Below are 20,393 nucleotides of genomic sequence, written 5' to 3'. Positions count from 1 at the left end.
CTTTGGGAGGCCAAAGCTGGTGGACCATCTGAGGTCAGGAGTTGGAGACCAGCCTGACCAACATGGTGAAACCCCATCTCTACTGAAAATACAAAAATTAGCCAGGCATGGTGTTGGGTGTCTATAATCCCAGCTCCTCGGGAGGCTGAGGCAGGAGAACTGCTTCAAACTGGGAGGCAGAGGTTGCTGTGAACTGAAATTGTGCCATTGCACTCTGTCCTGGGCAACAAGAGCAAAACTCCATTTCAAAAATAAAAAGAAAGAAACTTGATCCCTCAAATGTACCCTGTGAATTAAGAAGCAAGTATAATGACTGGCAATTATGGAAATTATGAAATAATAGAGAGGATGGTTCCTATGATGCCACTATCCCAGTCAAATTCTTTCATAGTTCCTCTATTTCAAAATAACCTGGCCATGCCTGCCTTTGTGTAAAACAAACACCTTATTTAATAACAGATAGATAATTCATTGCAATGAGTCAAACGTGTCTCCACATCGATTATTTCAGTAACGAATCTTCCTTCCAATTCAGTCCATTTGAAGGTGTGATTAGATGCGTGGCTTTGCTGATGGGCAGTGCTCTTTGCTGCAGACAGTCCCCCAGGCCGGCTCGTCCCAGCCCCAGCTCACACCCTGCACGCGGGGCCACCGCTTCCCCAGCTTTGTGACAAACTGACTATTGATAGTTGACAACCTACTTTACACACAAGTTACCATCGTTGCAGGGTTTTAAATACTTTTTTCCTTCACTTTTAGAAGGAGCCATCACATAAACGTATGATAAAATGATAGAATGTAGGTGTTTCTCTCTCCAGCTACCCACATCCGAAAAATTACACTGATCATACCCACTGGGGATTTTGGATCAAATTCAAAAGAGGAAGTTAGTGGTTTCAAAGCAAAAAAACTGTCATAAATATAACTTCCCAAGGTTATTGGTAACTTTAAAATGATCGAAGTTGAGAGGATGTTCTGTAAAGACCATGTAACCTCATTCTGAGACAAGCATAATCGCCTCTTATCTTTCCTCGATATTGAAGCCGCCGTCATTTTCTTCGGGAGAGCGAGCAACCACCCCCTTTCCCAGCCAGCTGCTTTCCTCCCCTCCATTTCATGCTCTCTTCGCCTCTGTTTCTGACCTGGACTCTAAACTTTCTCAGCCCTGCTCACCTCCTCTCCTCCCTAAATATTCTTATCAACAGGAGATCAACCCACCAAAATTAAAGGTAACTGCATCTTGAGTGTGGTTTATTGCATGTCTTCAATGAGCTTAATTAGTAAGATGTATGCACTCAGATTTGCGCCCTCTCACAAGACCTACGAAGTTATATGAATACTGATTGCTAACGTTTAACATCATTGGCATGGCCTCTATCCAAACATTTAAAAGATATATTTGCATAGCAGCTATAGCCAGATTGAGGAGAAAAACAAAGTAAAATTTATATCCACATAAAAAGTAATGATTAGATTTGTTTTAGTTAACCATCAGCATCAGAACCATCACATTCAAAGGCATCTCAGCTCAGTGCCTGTCATTCTCCATCACCTCTCAGTGGACTCACTGTCTCCCTTCATTTCCCACCCATCGGCAGGTTCAGCAGAGCCTGGAGACAGGATGATCTTTGTCATTGACTGTCTTGAACCTTGTTCCTCCACAAAAGTGACGTAAATTCATGAGGAGGTGGGAAGGATCGTCCTTTCGTAGCACTTCACAAAGCATCCATCTCTGAGACTTGCAGGCTGACAGTTCCGCTGGTATTTTACCTAAAGATACCATTTGAAAAAATTATTTTAACAAAATTAATGACTGGCCTTGGAAAGAGATTTAATGACAACCACAGCATGAAATTAGTCCATCACTGAAATGTTTTCCTCCTATGTTCGGAATGATCCTAAAACATGTTCCTTTGGAAAAAAGGTGACAGACGTCAAATAATAACTCACCCTCACATTCAATCTTTTGAATTGAAAGTAAAAATTTAGGACTCTGATACAGCTAAGGTTCTGTATTAGAAAGTGCCATTTATGCAATCGCAAAATCACTGTCACCAAACCCGTTCGCTGACATAGTCTGTCTACGTGCTCCTGTTAGGCGTGAAAGGAACTTTGTAAAAAATGAAACACTTTAATTGCTTTTTGCTCTTTGAGGTTTTTTTCTTAGCTGGCAGAAAATAATTAGGAAATGTTTTAAATAATGCCACTTTATATGATGCCTAAGGCTAAGAATTTCTCTTCTTTCCTCTTCTTTCCGTGGTTTTATTTTTAAGACCAAGGTATTTATTTCTTGTCTTTTTTTTAACTTGTTCTTCGGTTTTTAAGCTTAATCAGCAAGAGGGAAAATAGCCTTAGAATCTGAGTTATCTAATTTAGAAAGATGGAGGACACACCATTGTAGCATCAGGAAAAAGCTAGAATTTAAAAAGGTTTACTCTTCTGCAAGAACCAAATTCCTGTCCTATATTCTTTAGGTTTCAGTTGTTTGCAGAATGACATGAGAAAATGGAGGTATTCACAATAACTATGTTTTAAAAGAATATTTTAATAACCACACGAAATACTTCTAACTCCTGCAAATCCAAGTGGTTTTTCTCTATTTTATCTCCTATTTAGGAGCAAATCTTGATTTTTGAATCTCCCACTGAGTTTTTTTAAACCTTATAAATCTGTTTTGTAGTCATTGAAAGAATATATTCACTGAAGTTATTTGTGCTCGTAAATTTAAGTACAAATGAATCAACTCGAAATTTTAGGCCATTATAGTTTAATATCGCATCCGACCCAGTTACTGTGCCAGTCTGAGTCTGAAGCCTTTTTATTTCTTCCATTTCAAGAATGCTGATGCTCATTGTAAAGAAAAGAAATAACCTAGTACTGAAAGCAAAGAGAAAATAAACTTTTAGTAATGTTTTAATAGACGTAGTGTAGCATGCATGAAATCATTGTAATAACATTTTTATCAACCCCTGTCAACCATTGTTTGGTTAAGTCAGTGCAATTTCATTCTTGTAAAGTGTTTTCTAAGACAATGAAAATCTCCATAAAAGTAAATGCAATCCAAAATCTTCCATAAACATAAAAGTTACTACCACTTTATAGATTACAGATGACTGAAAGATACATAAATTATTTTTAATGTGTAAATCTGAATCCAATATCTCCCCCAGTCTTTTGAGCATCTGCTTTTAAAATAATGATTTTTTATAACAAAAAGTAGTATAAATTGGCCGGGCACGGTGGCTCACGCCTATAATCCCAGCACTTTGAGAGGCCGAGGTGGGTGGATCACAAAGTCAGGAGTTCAAGACCAGTCTTGCCAAGATGGTGAAACCCCATCTCTACTAAAAATACAAAAATGAGCCAGGTGTGGTGACAGGTGCCTGTAAGCCCAGCTACTTGGAAGGCTGAGGCAGTGAATTGCTTGAACCCGGGAGGTGGAGCTTGCAGTGAGCCACGACGGTGCCACTGCACTCCAGCCTGGCGACAGAGCGAGACTCCATCTCAAAAAAAAAAAAAAAAGTATAAATCTCAGCCTCTCCATAAGCCGAGCCTCCATTTCCATCCAAGAGACTATTTTGCAAGAGACTTGCCGCATGTGGCCTCAAGCTGCAGCGGAAGCTCTATGAGGAGAGTGAGAGGCTCTTCCTCGGGTTTCTTCCAAGTAACTCGGTGGTTGTGGTCCCACAAGGAAGTCTCATCACCCTAAAGCAATCCCATCAAACGGGGATCCCTGGGGCACAGTTTTCAACATGAAATCAGCCCCTGATTGTTCCTAATATGTTCCCGTGCTCTTTCCAGCTGTTATTATCCACATCATTCTAACAGCTAAATGGGTTTTTTTTTCTCTAAGAGCTCTGATATGTATTGAACCCCTGATTAGTCAAGACTGGGGTAGGCACAGTCCCAGAAAACTCAAAATAATTGTAGCTTAAACTAGGTAGAAATATGTTGCTCTTACACATAAATGAAGGGACTGGTATGGTGGCCCCACAGTCATCAGAGAACCCAGGAGGTTCCATTTGATGTTGGCTCATCGCCATCCTCAGAGAGAAGCTTCCACTACGGGTCCCAGGTGGCAGCTCGAGCAGTTCCCTTCTCACATGAACCAACAGGAAGGAGAAAAGATGGGAGATTACATCTGCCTTGAAGGCCATGTCCCAGAAATTGCATATATCCCCTCAGTCCTAGCTTACGACATGAGCACATCCAGCTACAACTCAGGAAATGTGGTCTTTATCCAGAATGGCCTCATTACTGAGGACCAAGAAGAGAATGGGTTTGGAGAGCATCAAGCATTGTCTGCCATGACGCTTAAGCAACAGTGCCAAACACATTTCATCTCCAGAGGCTGGGGATCTGAGGTCAATCATTACTGAGAATTAGGAAAACTTTTCTAAATGAGAGTTGAGAAAACCACATGCTTTTATTTAAGCATGTTTTATTCCTCCTAAAGTTCTCTTAAGCCAGATCAAATACCAGGCAGTGCACTGCCAGATCCTGTCCGCTATTGGAAGGAAAATAAAACCTACGCACAAGGAGGTCAGGTTACTCACTGTCATATGAAAGATCTTACTCTGAAAAGAAAAACACCGAAACAGGCCAGCCCGCAGGCTGGGCACTTCAGTATTTCATCATATTTCACCATGTTTCCCCCCCAAAAGGCCTTACTTTCTTCTGATGTGTTTGCTAGAAAATTTTGCCTCCAACAAATGTCTGATACAGTCCATGAAATTTGATGGGCATTAGGCCAAATTCTCCTGTATCTCACCCTGCATCCCTTCAATAAGCATGAAAAAGCAGGTCAGGTTTGAGAGCATCTTGAACCCAATTGCTAAGCATTCTATGAAAGACATAACATTCCTTGGCTGGGCGCAGTGGCTCATACCTGTAATGCTAGCACTTTGGGAGGCCGAGGCGGGCAGATCACTTGAGTTCAGAAGTTCGAGACCAGCCTGACCAACATGACCAACATTGTCTCTAATAAAGATACAAAAATTAGCCGGGCATGGTGGCGGGTGCCTGTAATCCCAGGTACTCGGAAGGCTGAGACGAGAATCACTTGAACCCAGGGAAATGGAGGTTGCAGTGAACCGAGACTGTGCCACTGCACTCCAGCCTGGGCAACAGAGCCAGATTCCGTCTCAAAAAAAAAAAAAAAAAAGTGTGTGTGTGTGTATATATATATATATGTGTGTGTGTGTATATATATATATATATATATATAGCATTTCTTATATGTTCTTAGCCTCTTGCCTATGCCAACTTTCCTCTATGAACCTTTTTCTGCCGTGCCTGTGGGTCCCATGTTAAGACAGCAGCTGGTGCCTAGCTGTGGACCCTCCCTGCTCTGCCATTGTCCCTCATGTCAGGAGTTTGACATGCTGTGTGTGCATGGAACAAGCACGCCAGGAAAGCTCCTCCTGAAGGCTGTGTGATGAAGATGAGAACTAACTAACTTCTTATACATTTTCCAGGCTGACCTAAAAAGCGAGACATGTGTCCTGGGTAAGCCTCCTCGCAGCCCAGTGATGTCTAGGAGATTCTGCGGCTCGCCTGTCAGAGGGCTCAGCGCTCCCCACAGGGTAGGGTCAGCACGCCCCCACCTCGTGGCAGGCATCCTGGCCACCCCCGCCTCAGGGGTTGGCTCTTCCTCAGTTGTCTTGGCTGTGAACTGGCCTTAAAGTAAGGCTGGAGACACCCTGGAGATGAGTGACCACCTGGTGATGTGCTTCCCTTTTAGGTGTGTGGGAAGTTTCCAAAATCCACAAAGACATGGTCAGAGTCTCTGCTCTACAGATAAGGGTGTCGTGTGTGTTGTGGTCTACATCTGTCTCATGGTTCTACACTAAATCACTGCTTTCTAGTCACCATTTCTCCTGCAAAGAACAAAACTGTTGCCAAGAATATACAGAGCTGGACTCACACACTTCCGGCCATGTTTGCTTCTGTGTCATTCAATTTGGATTTTTTTAAATCCATGATTCTTGTCTAACGTCTTCTTTTCTCTGGTGGTGTGCACTACATTCTCTCAGTCTGCCTTTCTCCCCAGACTGCTCCCTGGATTCTCTCCACTTCCCATTTCTTGCCAGCTTTGATTGAACTTAAAGGTCAGATTACTTTCCCTTAGCTACTTAGTTCTGCAGTATCTACAGTACTTTAAAATACATGGACTCTAAACGGTACTTACTATCAATTCTACGGAATGCAGCCAAGGAGTTCGGAAATTTTCATCTGGACGTAAGTCAGGATTCCTTTCCTCATTTCTGTTTTAATGGACCCTGATTCAACCTTAACTGGTCTATCACACAGCTATGCTTTGCATTTCAAGTTCTCAAGGGCTTGATTTCAAAGAAGCATTCATTTTTCATTTCTAAAAAAAAGTAGATATTATTCTGCATTTATGCCACTTGGTGCTTTTTGCATTGCATAGGAAGACCTCCTTTTGTTGCTGAGGCAGAGTTTTGTGTTGTCATAGAGAGAGGAATGCCAATTTGTAGAGACTCTTAGACTCCCCCTAATGGCCTCCAGAGCCAAAGCAAAAAATAAGCTTCTTTGCAATGGAGAGCACCCATCTATAAATTTCCTATGGGTCCATGAGATGCTATGCTTTCGTTCCCCTTTAGATTTTGTGTGGTGTGTGTGTGTGTGTGTGTGTGTGTGTGTGATTTTTACATTATGTATTTGTATGTCAGATTACATGTGTTTGTGTGAACCGTAAATATTCTATTTTTTAGATTTGTGCAAAGTTGTGTTTTACCTTCATAATTTAAGAAGGAAAAATAAGCCTCTCTAAACATAAATGTGGTATTATTAGGAGAATTTCATCTAATTCTAGTTGGCAAGTACAACTAATATTTTATGAAAGAAATGACAAAACACTTTAGCACTGTTTATATTGCTTTCAGAGATTTTTCTGCATTCGTGTTTAAAGTAACAGTCAATCCTTATTTAAGAATTATTTGATACTAAATATAGCTAATCCTCCAGAGATAACTGCAGAAGCTTTGATAAATTAGACAGCTTTTCAACAGACTGTACACTAAGATAGGAAAGTATATATTTTACTGATGTTACAGACTCCATGATATTTCAAACCAGCTTCCTTATGAACAGTAACTTGTGATTGGTTCTAGCTTTGGAAATTAGCATGTGTTTAAAACTTGTCTCTTTTGTATCTGTTTTTGACAACATTAAAAAATAGCTACAGAAAAAAACTTACATATTTAGGGCTACAGAAAAAAAATACATATTTAAGATACCAAGAAAACAGCAGCATGCTTCATTGGATTTTCTGTTATTCTCCTCTTAAGATTCATCAAGGAAATATAAGCGTAATATAATTCTTGCTCAAAATGTCCAACACCATGATTATAATGTGTCAGTTGAAAGCCATCTTTCTAGGTTCAGCTGATGGAAGCCTCTCTGAATGTCACAAATGTATATCGTTGTATATTTATCTTAAAACTGCTAAGAAGTTAGGAGAAATGGAAATGCCTGCACAGATAGTCAAAATAGAAATGGACACGGACCAAAAATGCTGGTGGCTTACAAGGGATTCTTTCTCAAGAATGTAAAACGTGGGGAGGGAAGAACATGGTTAGAAAAACAGATGACTATCTATTCCACGTCACTCTGTGGCCTTTAAAATAGGCTTTTAAAATGAATCCCTCCTTGGGAACTTGGATATAAAGGGGCGGATAAAGCAGGATAAAGCAGAAACAATTCTCAGCTTGTTGCTGCCACTGCTCACCACTAGGTGGCAACAGAGTGCAGATGCATTACAAGTCTTTCCTTAAGGGACTTGCCCATTTGCGTGACACCGCCATGGGGAAAGGGCAAAAGATTGTCTCCTCAGATAATCTATTTACATAACCTTATAGGACATTTGCACCTACCTCAGCGTCAACATTAAGAGGCTGATTTTAGCCAAGCTAGGCCGAGTAGTCCAGCATAGTAATCTTTCATGCAATGAAGAGTGCACATCAAAATTACCATTTTGTTTCTTTTTGTTGTTGTTTTTTACCTATTTGTCATATTAAGAAATTATCCAGTATCCTTGGGGTTTTGATTTACCAATCTGCAAAATGGAGTTGAATTGTAGCCATTTTTTTACATGACCGAGACACATGAGCATTAACCAGTCAGTGTCAGTGTCCCAGCTCTCTGTGTAAAGCTGATGATGGACACCTTTACACAGCAGAGGAAATATATCTGTGGAAATGTGTGTCCTTCATGGAATCCCTGAGGGGACCCGATTAACCATCATCTTGTCCAACTCATTGATTTCAGAGATAGGGAAGCTGAGGCATCCCCAAGGTTACATGGTGGTTAACGCCCAAAACAGAAGGACTCAGATGAGCTGACATAGATAACTGTTCGTGCTACTTATTCCCTACTAGTCACATGCTTTAAAAATAAACTATTTCAAGTACTGTCATTGGTCAGCTTTCCTCAGAACTGTCTCCTGGTTATCCACATTAACATGGAGGTGATTCTTGTTAAAGGCAAGCTTTGAAAAGTTCTAAAACTCGCCGTTGTAAGACACACACAACTTCTCTGCTAAGAGAAGCCTTGATTGAGTCTGGCCTCAGGATGTGAACAGTATAGAAAACTGATGATTTGTGGCTAAAACGAGGCTCAGGGTTTGAAAGATATGAAGGAAGAGAAAAGAGATATTGGGAAACAGGTAAAAGCAAGGACGGGGGTCGGGCGCGATGGCTCACGCTGTAATCCCAGCATTTTGGGAGGCTGAGGCGGGCGGATCACAAGGTCAGGAGATCGAGACCATCCTGGTTAACATGGTGAAACCCTGTCTCTACTAAAAAATACAAAAATTAGCCGGGCATGGTGGTGCATATAAAAATAGTCCCAGCTATTCAGGAGGTTGAGGCGGGAGAATCGCTTGAACCCCGGAGGCAGAGGTTGCAGTGAGCCAAAATCACGCCACTGAACTCTAGCCTGGTGACAGTGCGAGACTCCATCTCAAAAAAAAAAAAAAAGCAAGGACAGTGCTGGCTGCCACATACGAACATACGTTCTCCAGCCATGGACGTGGGATCCAGGAAGCTGCACGTTTGCAGCAATCACCAAATTTTCATAATGGTCAAGGGGACAGTTCGTTTAAATGATTGATGAGGTGGGTTGAGTTAAAGGAATTAAACTAGTAGAATTATAATGATGATAACTAAAAAGGGATGTACAGACTTTATAAGTTTATTGTTTTATATTAATGAACAATATGATTTTTAAAGTAGTATTCACATTTTAACAAAAGAGCAATGAAATGAAACTAACCAGTTTTACAAAGCATTGGATATCGTGATGTAGAAGTTTAAACTTTTACTCAATTTTAAAATATTAAAATGGTTTGAATGTGTGAAAACAGGGATACCAATTTTAGAGCATAATGAAATATACTTTACACAACATTTTCTCTTAAGACAAGGATAAACAATATTTTCTTATTCATAACTTTTTTACGCACTGCAGATGGTGCTGATCGTTTCGAGGAAAGAGTCGTAGCGATCTTGGTATGTGATATGCAGTGTGGCATATTAGACGTTTTCAAGTTACTTTTGAGAACAGTATTTTTCAGTGACTAACATGTACATTCTCAAAATCATGTGGCTTTAATGCATACTCTTTGGCCAGAAATTTTACTCCTGGGAATATATTCTAAAAAATGGTTCAAAAGCAGAAAATAGCTCTTTGCATAAGAAAATGTGTATAGCATTGCTACTTATGATAGTGAGAAAAAAGACTAGACCAATTCTAACTTCAAAACAAACAAAAAAAAAGAGATGAATGGTTAAGAAAACTACGATATGTAGACACATGTGGGAGACCATTATTCTGCAGGCATTTAAAATGAGAAAGAAGACTGAGAAAAAAAAAAGACTGGGAAATTATTACAAAATACTATTAGTGGCAATTGATGTATACAAATCTTACTTCTGCATAACAGTTTTATACATATATAAAGTTTTATTAGATTGGAAGAGAACTTGAAATAAGTAATATGATACAAGCTTATCAATGACTTACAATTACCATCTTATATATTTAAATTGATTTAATAATATCTTGAATTAAATGATCTTAAGATGGCTGGAAAATTGGTTAGTCATAATTTTTCTTAAAATATGAATATCTTCCAATTTTAATAATAGATACATCATTAGTAGTCTCATATTGATTTACAGGAGTAAACTATTTCACACTCTTAAGTCATACTTGTGTCTAGTAATTCTTACGCGTTCTAGTTTTAAATATTCTATCCACAGACTGTTAAGTGAAATTTCTAAGAACACTGTTAATAAAGGTTTCCAATTAACAGAATCAAAGCTTACAGTTTTAGTACTGTGAGTACCTAGTCTTATGCTAGATAGACAAGTAGGATAGAAAGGGGGTGGATAAAGAATTTAGGAAGTGGGTGAATCATTGACTCATAGACTGAGAGGAACCTCAGAGTTATCCATCCGAGCTTGGACCAGTGGGATTTCTACAGACAATTTGCAGGAAGAGATTTCAGCCTATCAGTAATCCACTCATAACTATGGAAATCTAAGAGCTGGCCCAATGTCTAAGGACGTGGATCTAATAGCTAATTCAGTAGTCATCAAACAGTCACTTATATAAGTGCCATGCAAATTCTGATTTTACCCTGTAGCTATCATTTAGAAGCGAGTGTTTTTGAAATGTATTATGAGTGATTTGTATGCATTTCTCCCCTAAAAAGTAAAGTTTAGGTAGTCAACATAAATTACACTGAATTTATATATTCAACAAACGTGTTAACTTTCATTCACTGAAAATATTAATGTGGGTATATGGGATGCTAAGGCTTGTCATTTCCAATATTATAAGTATCTATTACAGATACTGGTCTTGATGCTTAGTTTAAAAAGAAAAGAAACTCTTTCGAGAGTTCAGTGCACTGGAAATTTCTACCAATGTTTCTCTTCTAAGGTAAAATGTTACATGTTACCCGGATATTGTTCGTTGCATTCCAAAGTTCTGTTTTCTCTTTTTAAAAATGCATGTGTTTTCTCCACATTGAGAACAGAGAATGTTAATTCAGATGTAGCATGGGATGTCTGCCTATTGATATTTTCCTCTGTGCTGTATGTGAAAATGTTGTCTGTGAAGGAAAGGTTGACAGAATGAATGTGGATACTTTGCTGTGAAACTAAATGTGGTTTATTTTCTGCTTGTTTGAGAAAACGCTGGAGAATAAGGTTGTATGAAGGTGTCTATATTTCCTATTCTAGTGGTTTGCTGTCTATGTTCTTACCTTATTCCTGGCCTTTGAAAAATCAATGGGACCAAACCCTGGCTTTTCCTTAAAGCTTGAGCAGACTAGATTGTAGACATGTTCAAAACATTTGACCTTGGTTATTTTGCTTTAATTTGAAGCTGCCCCTTTATTTGTTTTTTTTTTTTTTTTTCTTCCTCTTGGTTTTTTACAACAGGAAATATTAAATGTCAAGAAAAGTACCATGCCATTATCCAAATTATCTTTTAATTAGTACCAGTTTAAACATTGATTACATTGAAAATCATTTCATTTCAGCCACAGCGTCCTGTGTTTACTCATGAAAATATTCAAGGTGGGGGGGAACCGTAAGTATTCTTCTTATCTTCTAAATTCGAGACTAACCTTGACCCACAAAATGGACAACTGTACCAAAATGTAAGATGTATGGCTTTGCAAGTGAAAGATCAAAGTAACTAACATGATGCCTCCTAAATTACAAGAAATTATAATAGTCTCTCCATCGTTTATGACAGTGATCAGAAACTAATTTTTGAAAGAACCCATAGTTCTCTGAGATTTTAACTGATGCACTAGGAAAAGTTTCCAATGCTTCAGTGATTCCTGAGATGGATAACTCTGTCTCCCTCTCTGCTCTGCTGGCTGTGTAACAAGTAACTAGGAGCTTCAAAGACATACAGAACATGTTCTAACCTTACATCTACACCCACTGGGCGACTGTAAAAGTGGACCTAAGTGTAAAAAAGACCTAAAGTGATCATTCCGTCATTCCAAAGTGACATGCTTAGAAGGGTCATTTGAAAATGGCAGTATTCAAACACTCACTCTTACTCAGTTACATGCTACTACTTCCACGGCACCAGGAAAACGCCTTTTCAAACTTTCCTTTCAAATTCCTTCTCCTTTCTGATACATGAGTTAAATCAGCCTGAAGGTGTCACACGTTGTCTTGAAGATTCTCTCTGTGTGTTTCTTTTTCGGGCCCATTTTGTCCCTGAGAGACGTTCAGGAGTTAACAACTTCCTGTTGGCCTCTGCCCGTATACTGTGAGCCAAGAGCGACACCCCTGGGAAGGCTCACTCATGGACCTAACCCTTGTCCCCCGTATCTGAGCACACACTGGGGATCCTGACCCACTGCCCACACTCTGGAGCTGAACAGGCTACCAGCAGCCTCCTCGCTGAGGCAGATCCTGGCATGTGGTCTGGTTCCTTTATCACCGTCAGGTCCTTCCTTGCTCCTCACAGACCCGAAGCTTAGCACAAAGCATCTCCGGATGAGACTGGCTCTCACAGAGTGCAGCCAGAAAGGTGTTCCTATTGAGGGAAAGTCTGTATTTTGGAAAGAACAGGTTAGCAGTGATAATCATTTAAAATCTCACTTAAGGTTAGGTGCAGTCACTATGCCTATGATCCCAGCGCTTTGGAAGGCCAAAGTCCAGGAGTTCAAGATCAACCTGGACAACATAGCAAAACACCGTCTCTACAAAAATAAAAATAAAAAGTTAGTCAGGCGTGATGGCCTGCGCCTGTAGTCCCAGCTGCTCAGTAGGCTGAGGTGGGAAGATCACTTGAGCCAGGGAGGTTAAGGCTACAATGACCCATGATTATGGCCCTGCACTCCAGCCTGGGCAACAGAGCAAGACCCTGTCTCAAACAAACAAACAAAAAGATCGCTTAATTGGAAAACACTAAATACGACTTGTAATTCTAAAGTTTTTGTTTGTTCTCTTATTTACCCAAACGATGATAAGATCACATTATAAAAAATAAATTCCAGCGCTGTGTAGGTTTTATTGCATTACCAACATGTTATATTAAACCGCTTTTAAAGTGTCTGTGAATGAAAGATATGTTACATTTTCAAAGTCCTGATTCGTATGTTAGAAAACATTGTTTATTAAATTTATATTTGATTATAGCCTGAATTAGTGGGATTTTAGGGTGTTGCTTAGTTGCTGTCATTTAAAAATAAGTTTTGAGCAAAAGTAGGAACGTAATGCTATGTCACTACAATTCAGAGCTTTAGTGAAATATGTTCTAGAAAACGTTGCAGATTAGAGAGGGCTTCCAGTCTGGCTCAGCATTTCCGGTTTAAAAGACACCTTTCTTTCTGAGGCATCCTTACCCCACCACCGTCATTCACCTCACCAACACATCTTTCAGAACAGCATTTGTTCACATTGGATTCGACTTCATTTCCTGTTGTGCAGCACTGACTCTGAAAGCCAGTAGAGGCAGGAGGATTTCCTGAAGGTGTGTTTGTGTTTCCATAAAACTCCGTGGCTTTTCTTTTGTTTTGTTTTTGTTTTTGTGGACTAATTAAACCAGAATGGTAAATAAACGTGGACAAACACGCTGGCTTTCATCGAACACAAATGAAGCAGGAGTCCGTGCCCATTTTGTTGCGTTAGCTCTGAGACCTTGAGATTCTTTCCGGCAGCTGCGGTTTGCAGCCTTAGGTCACCGGTCTCCATAAGTGGTTGGAGATGAGCCCGGGCAGGATTCAAGCCTGAGAAGCTCAATAAAAGAATCAGTTTCCCCAAAGTGAGGAGTGTTGTGTATATCCACCAACACAGCAGCCCAGGAATGACCACCCTCTCTCAAATGTGAAACTAGAAAAGGGACTGTGAACTTTCCACACAGATACACAAAAGATACCACCCGCTCACCTGAGCAGCCTCCAAATCAAATTCTTAACACAAACAACAGAATAAATGGACTACCGCTACTCAAGCTGGCCACATGCAAACATCCCAGTCAGGTGACGTGTGTGTGTTCCACACCTGCCTGCCTTTTTGGCCACTGCCCTGGGATGCTAGCTGCCTTTCTCTGCCCTTCCCCGTAACCACAAACCCCTCTCTCAAGAAAAGGCCTCAGAAGCCCGTACTCAAAAGAACGTGGGTGGCTATAAGGTCTCCCGGAAGGATGAAGTTTTAACAGTGGACGAAGCCTCTAATGTTGACATTTCAGGCTTTGGTGCCAGGCCAGGGAAAACAGTACTTTCTAGGGGATGGTGCTGGGCACCCCCTGAAATCAGCTCTATCCAGCTCCCCCAATCCAAATGGTGGATGAACTGGGGGGAAGCCAGTGGGTCACTGTTGCTTATTAATGACATAAGGTTTGCGTTTAAATGATAGAATAGTTTTGTTCTACCAAAATATTAGTTTCTGACTCATAAAGTCATTAAAAATAAATCATTCTTGTTCCGGAGCAGTAGTCAAGATTATCAACTTTTTAAAGTTGGCATGAAAAAATCGAAAATGCCCTAGAATGTGGTTATTATTTTCTCACATTAGCAGAATGACATCGCTGTTACAAAAAGCAGCAGAAACAAATTCCTGATTTTTAAAAGTCTCGCTCACAGTACTGGTAATATTTTAGTACTATTATGAAGAAGTTTTCGTGCTAACTGCCTATCAAATTCTTCATGACCTTCTCAGCTACAGTAATTTCTGCCTTCATTTTCCAAAAACACCAGTCCATGTTACTATTTATTATAATGCATGGTGTTTTCTTACCACAAATTCAGTGTCTGAATTCATTATTGATCAATTTCTCCACAGTATATGCTGTCAAAGAATTCAGGCAGGGAAAGGAAAGTGGTAGCATTCTATAAATAATTCTTTTTTATATAAAATTATTTCAAGAGAGAGTTTGAAAATCAAATACAATTTTTCTGGGACTCATTTTAAAAAGAGACTTATGTCTCTAATCTGCTTGAAATTGACTCAGTAATAACTGCTCATGGAATACATCTACTCAACTTCATAGGCTAATTACATCAAATTTTCCAATTCTCAGAAAACACTGATCCAAACTATAACATTAAACTGATCTAAAGAATTCCTCTTGGAAAAAAATAGTAATTTTCCTTTGTATAGTAATTCACATAGAGTGATTTAAAAGACAAGTCTGAGACATTTCGTCTATCTCCATTTAGAACCTTTGAAAATTCAATTCTCAAGTCCCCATTATTTGCTTCTGATTATGGCTAGCTAAAATTGTGATTCCTTCTTGTTTTTAAACAGTTAAATAATACAAATATCTCTTATTTTATATTTGGTACTATAATGTCTGAATGATAGACATTAGATGGCTGGACCATTCAAATGCGGGTCTGACTTACAAATGTTAACATATTTTAACCCAATTTATGAATGTTACAATTTTCATGGATATTCCTCATGAGTTTCAAAATGTTGTTAGAGTGTTCTAATGCCTCTGAAGATCTAAATATTGCTATTTTCATGCTTACCAGGCTTGTACCACTCAACAGAATGCTATTTACACTCTTACCAGGCTTGTACCACCCAACAAAATGCTATTTACGTGTTTACCAGGCTTGTACCACCCAATAGAATGTTAAGAATAGGAATGTTAAAGGAAGAATGAATATTGTCTATCTTCTATGTGTCATGAAGGTGTCCATATGTTTTTAAACACCTTCCCTTGTCCTGTTTAAGGTTTCAGGCTCTGTATAACTATACTCCTAGGAACGAAGACGAGCTGGAGCTCAGAGAAAGTGATGTCATCGATGTGATGGAGAAGTGCGATGACGGCTGGTTTGTGGGTACGTGCGCTTCTTCTTCAGGCACCTGTGGTATTTTGTAATTTGCTTGCCTTTGCTCACTTGCATGGTTTGCTGTGATAGCCAAGCTTCCTTCGAATTCGTAATGCCTTTGATCTTTCAGACATTCATATGCACAAAGTAATCCCAAGGCTATTGCATTTTTAATATAGTTTAGTAGTCACTACTTCAGCTACGTGTGATTTTCTGCGAGCTTTATTTCCAAGTCAACTGAGAGAAGAAAATTTCTTTAAATAGCAGAAACCAGGAAAGATTGAGATCTGAGAACAACAACAAATAGTCCCCAGAAGAGAAATATCAATGCTCCGTGCTGTGGAAAATGTTAGTTGTCCACAGTGTTAATCTAATTTCAGAGGGAGTGAGATTAAGTGAACAACTCCCCCATTTCCTAGGTCTGACGTAGATGCCCGAACATTCAGTGTCTCACCTTAGCTCTGGTTTGTGATGGAAGCGGAGAGAAGTTCCATTCTTCCTACGTAAAAGGCAACTTCCTTTTTCCCATCCTAAAAAAAAAAGACGAGAGGTCTTCTGAGAAAACATTTGTCGACAAAAGTATTTTACACTGGGACACAGAGAGAGATGAAAAGGAAACACAGGTGGCGGGGCAGAGAATGCAAGACAGGAAAGGTGAGAGGAGAGGAGGGCTCACTCTAGACATCCATCCGTGGCAAAATCACGAAAGAATTGAGGCCATGGTGCAGCCACAAGCCTCTTATTTTATTTCCATTAAAAGACCATGAGAAAAACCTAGAGAATAGTCATTGGCCGGGCACAGTGGCTCATGCCTGTAATTCCAGCACTTTGGGAGGTCGAGACAGGTGGATTACCTGAGGCCATGAGTTCGAGGCCAGCCTGGCCAACGTGGCGAAACCCCGTCTCTACCAAAAACACAAAAATTAGCCAGGCGTGGTGGTGGGTGCCTATAATCTCAGCCACTCAGGAGGCTGAGGCAGGAGAATCACTTGAACCCGGGAGGGGGAGGTTGCAGTGAGCCAAGATCATGCCATTGCACTCCAGCCTGGGCGACAAGAGTGAAACTCCATCTCAAAAAAAAAAGAAGCAGGAGGAGGAGGAGGAAGAGGAAAAGGAGGAGGAAGAGGAGGAAGAGGGGGAGGAAGAAGAGGAAGAGGAGGAGGAGGAAGAAAGGGGGGAGGAGGAGGATGAGGAGGGGGAGGAGGAAGAGGAGGAGGAGGAAGAGGAGGAGGAGGAGGAGGAGGAGGTAGTAGAAACGTAAAATGGCTTGCCTAGACAGGGAAAAAGAAAAACAGTCCTCAAACCAAGGCAGTATGCACCAGGATATAGGAGAGAGATGAAGCTTTAGAGACCCTTATCCGCTCCATCTGCGCTGCCTAAAGAAGAATTTAGCACACCAATTTTTACAAGAAGTTTCCAAACCAGAAACCAGAGGTGACCATAATGATGATAACCATTTGTGAGTGTGGTTAAACACACCATGTTAGAAATCATGCTGGTGATGGAACTCCCACACACAAACAGTGCTTAATCCTTTTTTTTCTTTAATGATTTGTAAATTGTTGAAAAATTGTTTACTTGATGGAGTCTGGCAGTGCTGTTTTTAAATAAAGGATGTGGCACTGAGCATGATCTTCTATGAGATGATAAAACTGGACAGTGACAGCCTGCAGTAGATGATGCCTTCATGTCGCACCTGTGTTGTGCGGGCGGCTGGTCACTGAGAAGCTTTGCTCTTAGGATTTTCCACTCACCCTGTCACCTGTCAGCCTCGCCTTGATCCGTTGCTCCCCGCTCTGGTGTGGCAGCCTTGGTGACTGAGCTCCTCCGCCCACCTCCTTAGCAAGGCTCTTTCCCTTCAGATTGGGAGGCTCAGCATTTCTGCCTAGGGTGCCATGATCGCAGCGCATCATTTTTGCTGGAGGGGCAGTGACAGCATCAGGCAACCAACTAAAACTGCTAATTTTGTCTGCCTATGGGCTTCACATGAGTTGCCTACCTTCTTTTCCAAACCCCTTGGGGCTTGCTGTCTTCGCGAGGCCTTGTAAATGCGAAGTATTCAAGCCCATGTGTATGAACTGATATTGTTGTTACCCGCCTTTCATTACTCACTTCTGTTTTCAGGGACCTCAAGAAGAACCAAATTCTTTGGTACCTTCCCCGGAAACTACGTCAAGAGGCTGTGAATGGCTCTCCCTCCTTCTGTAGGCCACCCGCCAGCCACGCACCTGCGTCAACGCCTGAAACACCCTGCAGGCCTCCCGTCGTCATGCCTTACGGTTTCCAATGCACCGTCACCATCTCCACCTGCCACCAAACCACCAGCAGAGTAACCGCCGCTGCTGTGAGCCTGGGGGCGACATGGCAGGCTGGCCCCCTCCGTGAAAGTGTGGATTCCTACTTCCTGCTCTAAGCTTTGACACGTCAAAATGTGGGATCAGAAAGAAAATCATGATACTTAAAAATGGTCAAATATTTGAGGCAAAAAAAAAAAAAAGTGTCTCCAGGGGGCTATTTCAACACCTCCCCCCAGGCGATGTTCTCCCCAAAGATGACCAGAAAATTGTTTATTGGGAAATGCTGTGGTTTGCGTTTTCACATTCTTAGCTTGGCAGTGTATATTCTTTTCACAAGTTTGCCTAGTGTCTTGGTTTACACAATATGACAACTGTAACTGTACTTTAGCTAGTGTTTGCCTGCACATACATGTTGTAATATGCACAGTGATTACCACCTTTAAAGCAAGAGGAGGAAAGTTCATTTGGATGAGTGTGATTTTGTTGATTGAATGTAAGTTTTTAAATAGGAGTCTTTTTCTGCAAATTTTTTGCACTTTTTAGAAGTGCAAACAGTAAATGAATAAGAGCCTTCAGTAATAATCATGACAGTACAAGAGGCTGAGCTAGACTACAGGGAAAAACTATTGTGTTGTAAAGTTGCATCGCTATTTTATATTAAAATGTAATGATCAGCATCATGAACAATGAGCTCTTAGTGTTTTATTTATCTGAAAAAAATGTAAGTAAAAGCAGTGTTAGTGAGAGGTGCAAAGAATTATTCTAACATAGACACTTGAAAGTATCTGTAAGCAATACTAGTAGGTAAGATTTCACTGTGTGTACACATACACATTTGAGATTGTATGAGAACATATAATCCATATGCGATGTTGTACATTTTATGGAAATGTAATAGAATCTCACACATTATTTTATAGAAATAGAGTACAGAAGCATCACAAGTATTAAAGTTGGTTTTAGCAAGGATTATGATTAATACAATTATTTTTACTATAATAATTATTTTTCTTCTATGGAACTCAGAATCCTGGCTACATTTGAGGACAGGAATATGTTGAGCCTGATTTTCCTGGTGTGTGTAAAATATTTCCTAGGAATAAATTAGGCACTTTTTAGAAACAATGTTAAATCATTCAGGTTTTATTTTCTGCCCTGAAGCAGAAATTTACAAAATTATATTGGGACCTGGAAGGTTTAATATAGTTCACAGTGCCTGAATTACACATACTCCAAGAACTAGCTTTGTATTTCTTATGACTTTGCATAAGAACTATTCATCTTTGGATCTTGAGCACCTTATAGATAAAACTTTTTATGGCATTTCTTTCGTGGACAGTGATTGATCTTTTCACAATGTACGTAGTCTTTAGAATTTTGTACATATGTTTGCTCTTTTTTTGTACAGAATATTTAGTTCAGTTGTTGAGAAAACAGGGGAGTTTCCTAATTTGGTCTTTATCCTGCGACAACACTTTCAGCAGACTAGCCTCTCCCTATCTCACAGATCACAAGCACCCCTAGATAATGTGATTCTGTCAGATAGCATTTATGCAAAAATCTATGAAGTTAAAAGATCGTAGAAGCCAAACTGAAATGTACATATCTACTGACTGATGACAAGGGAATTTCATTAGGAAGAAGGTAAAGCAACATCTTTGAGTAGGCTACCTTGATTTCTGTCAAGTTCACAACCAGCTTCGTATTTTAAAGGCTTCAGGTTTGAAATTAAGTCAACTGCATGCAGCTTTGCTGATAAATGAATAATTCTCTTTGATGCCATTTATGAGAAAAGACTTCAATATCTGTTGCCTGTCATATTTAAGAAAAATTACTGTTTCTACTCTCTGTATCTGATTTTAAAAGAAAAAAAAGATTCATACCTGGCTTCCAGGTAATTGACTTTGAATTCTTACAAGCAAAGGTCATTGTGTTTTTCTTGAATAGACATCTAATAAATTTTGCTTGGAAGTATACTTCGGTTTTTCTTCTTGACATTTATCTTTATATAAATCGTGTATTTTATTCCAACTTGTTAAACTAAAGAGAAAATGCATTTTGTTGTGTGTTCTTTTAACACAAAAATGGAGAAAAGATGTGTCAGCATCAGCTCAGAGAAGAAATATTTTTAAACCCACCTATTGGGGGAAATCCCAACCTCGATATTCAACGTGGGTTCTTTTCTATTTCCCTAAGCATCGGCTGGTCTGAGAAATAAAGAGAAAGAGTACAAAAGGGAGAAATTTTAAAGCTGG

General features: G+C 39.9%; 1 protein-coding gene across 10 annotated transcripts in view; it reads left to right on the top strand.

Moving 5' to 3' along the window:
• The window catches only part of SORBS2 (sorbin and SH3 domain containing 2), a 376,136-nt gene extending 356,022 nt beyond the window's left edge, over positions 1-20,114 (top strand). For all 10 annotated transcript variants that reach the window (XM_025384771.1, XM_025384769.1, XM_025384770.1 and 7 more), the window contains 3 exons: positions 11,576-11,625; positions 15,744-15,850; positions 17,966-20,114. In XM_025384771.1, coding sequence (XP_025240556.1) covers positions 11,576-11,625; positions 15,744-15,850; positions 17,966-18,027 — 219 coding nt within the window. In that variant the 3' untranslated portion in view covers positions 18,028-20,114. The remainder of the gene's footprint in view (positions 1-11,575; positions 11,626-15,743; positions 15,851-17,965) is intronic.
• Positions 20,115-20,393: the final 279 nt, after the last annotated feature.

This window comes from Theropithecus gelada, chromosome 5 (genome assembly GCF_003255815.1).
Source record: "Theropithecus gelada isolate Dixy chromosome 5, Tgel_1.0, whole genome shotgun sequence".
NCBI lineage: Eukaryota > Metazoa > Chordata > Mammalia > Primates > Cercopithecidae > Theropithecus > Theropithecus gelada.
The sequence above is the reverse complement of the archived record's forward strand: the minus strand, read 5'-3'. Positions and strand labels throughout refer to the sequence as shown.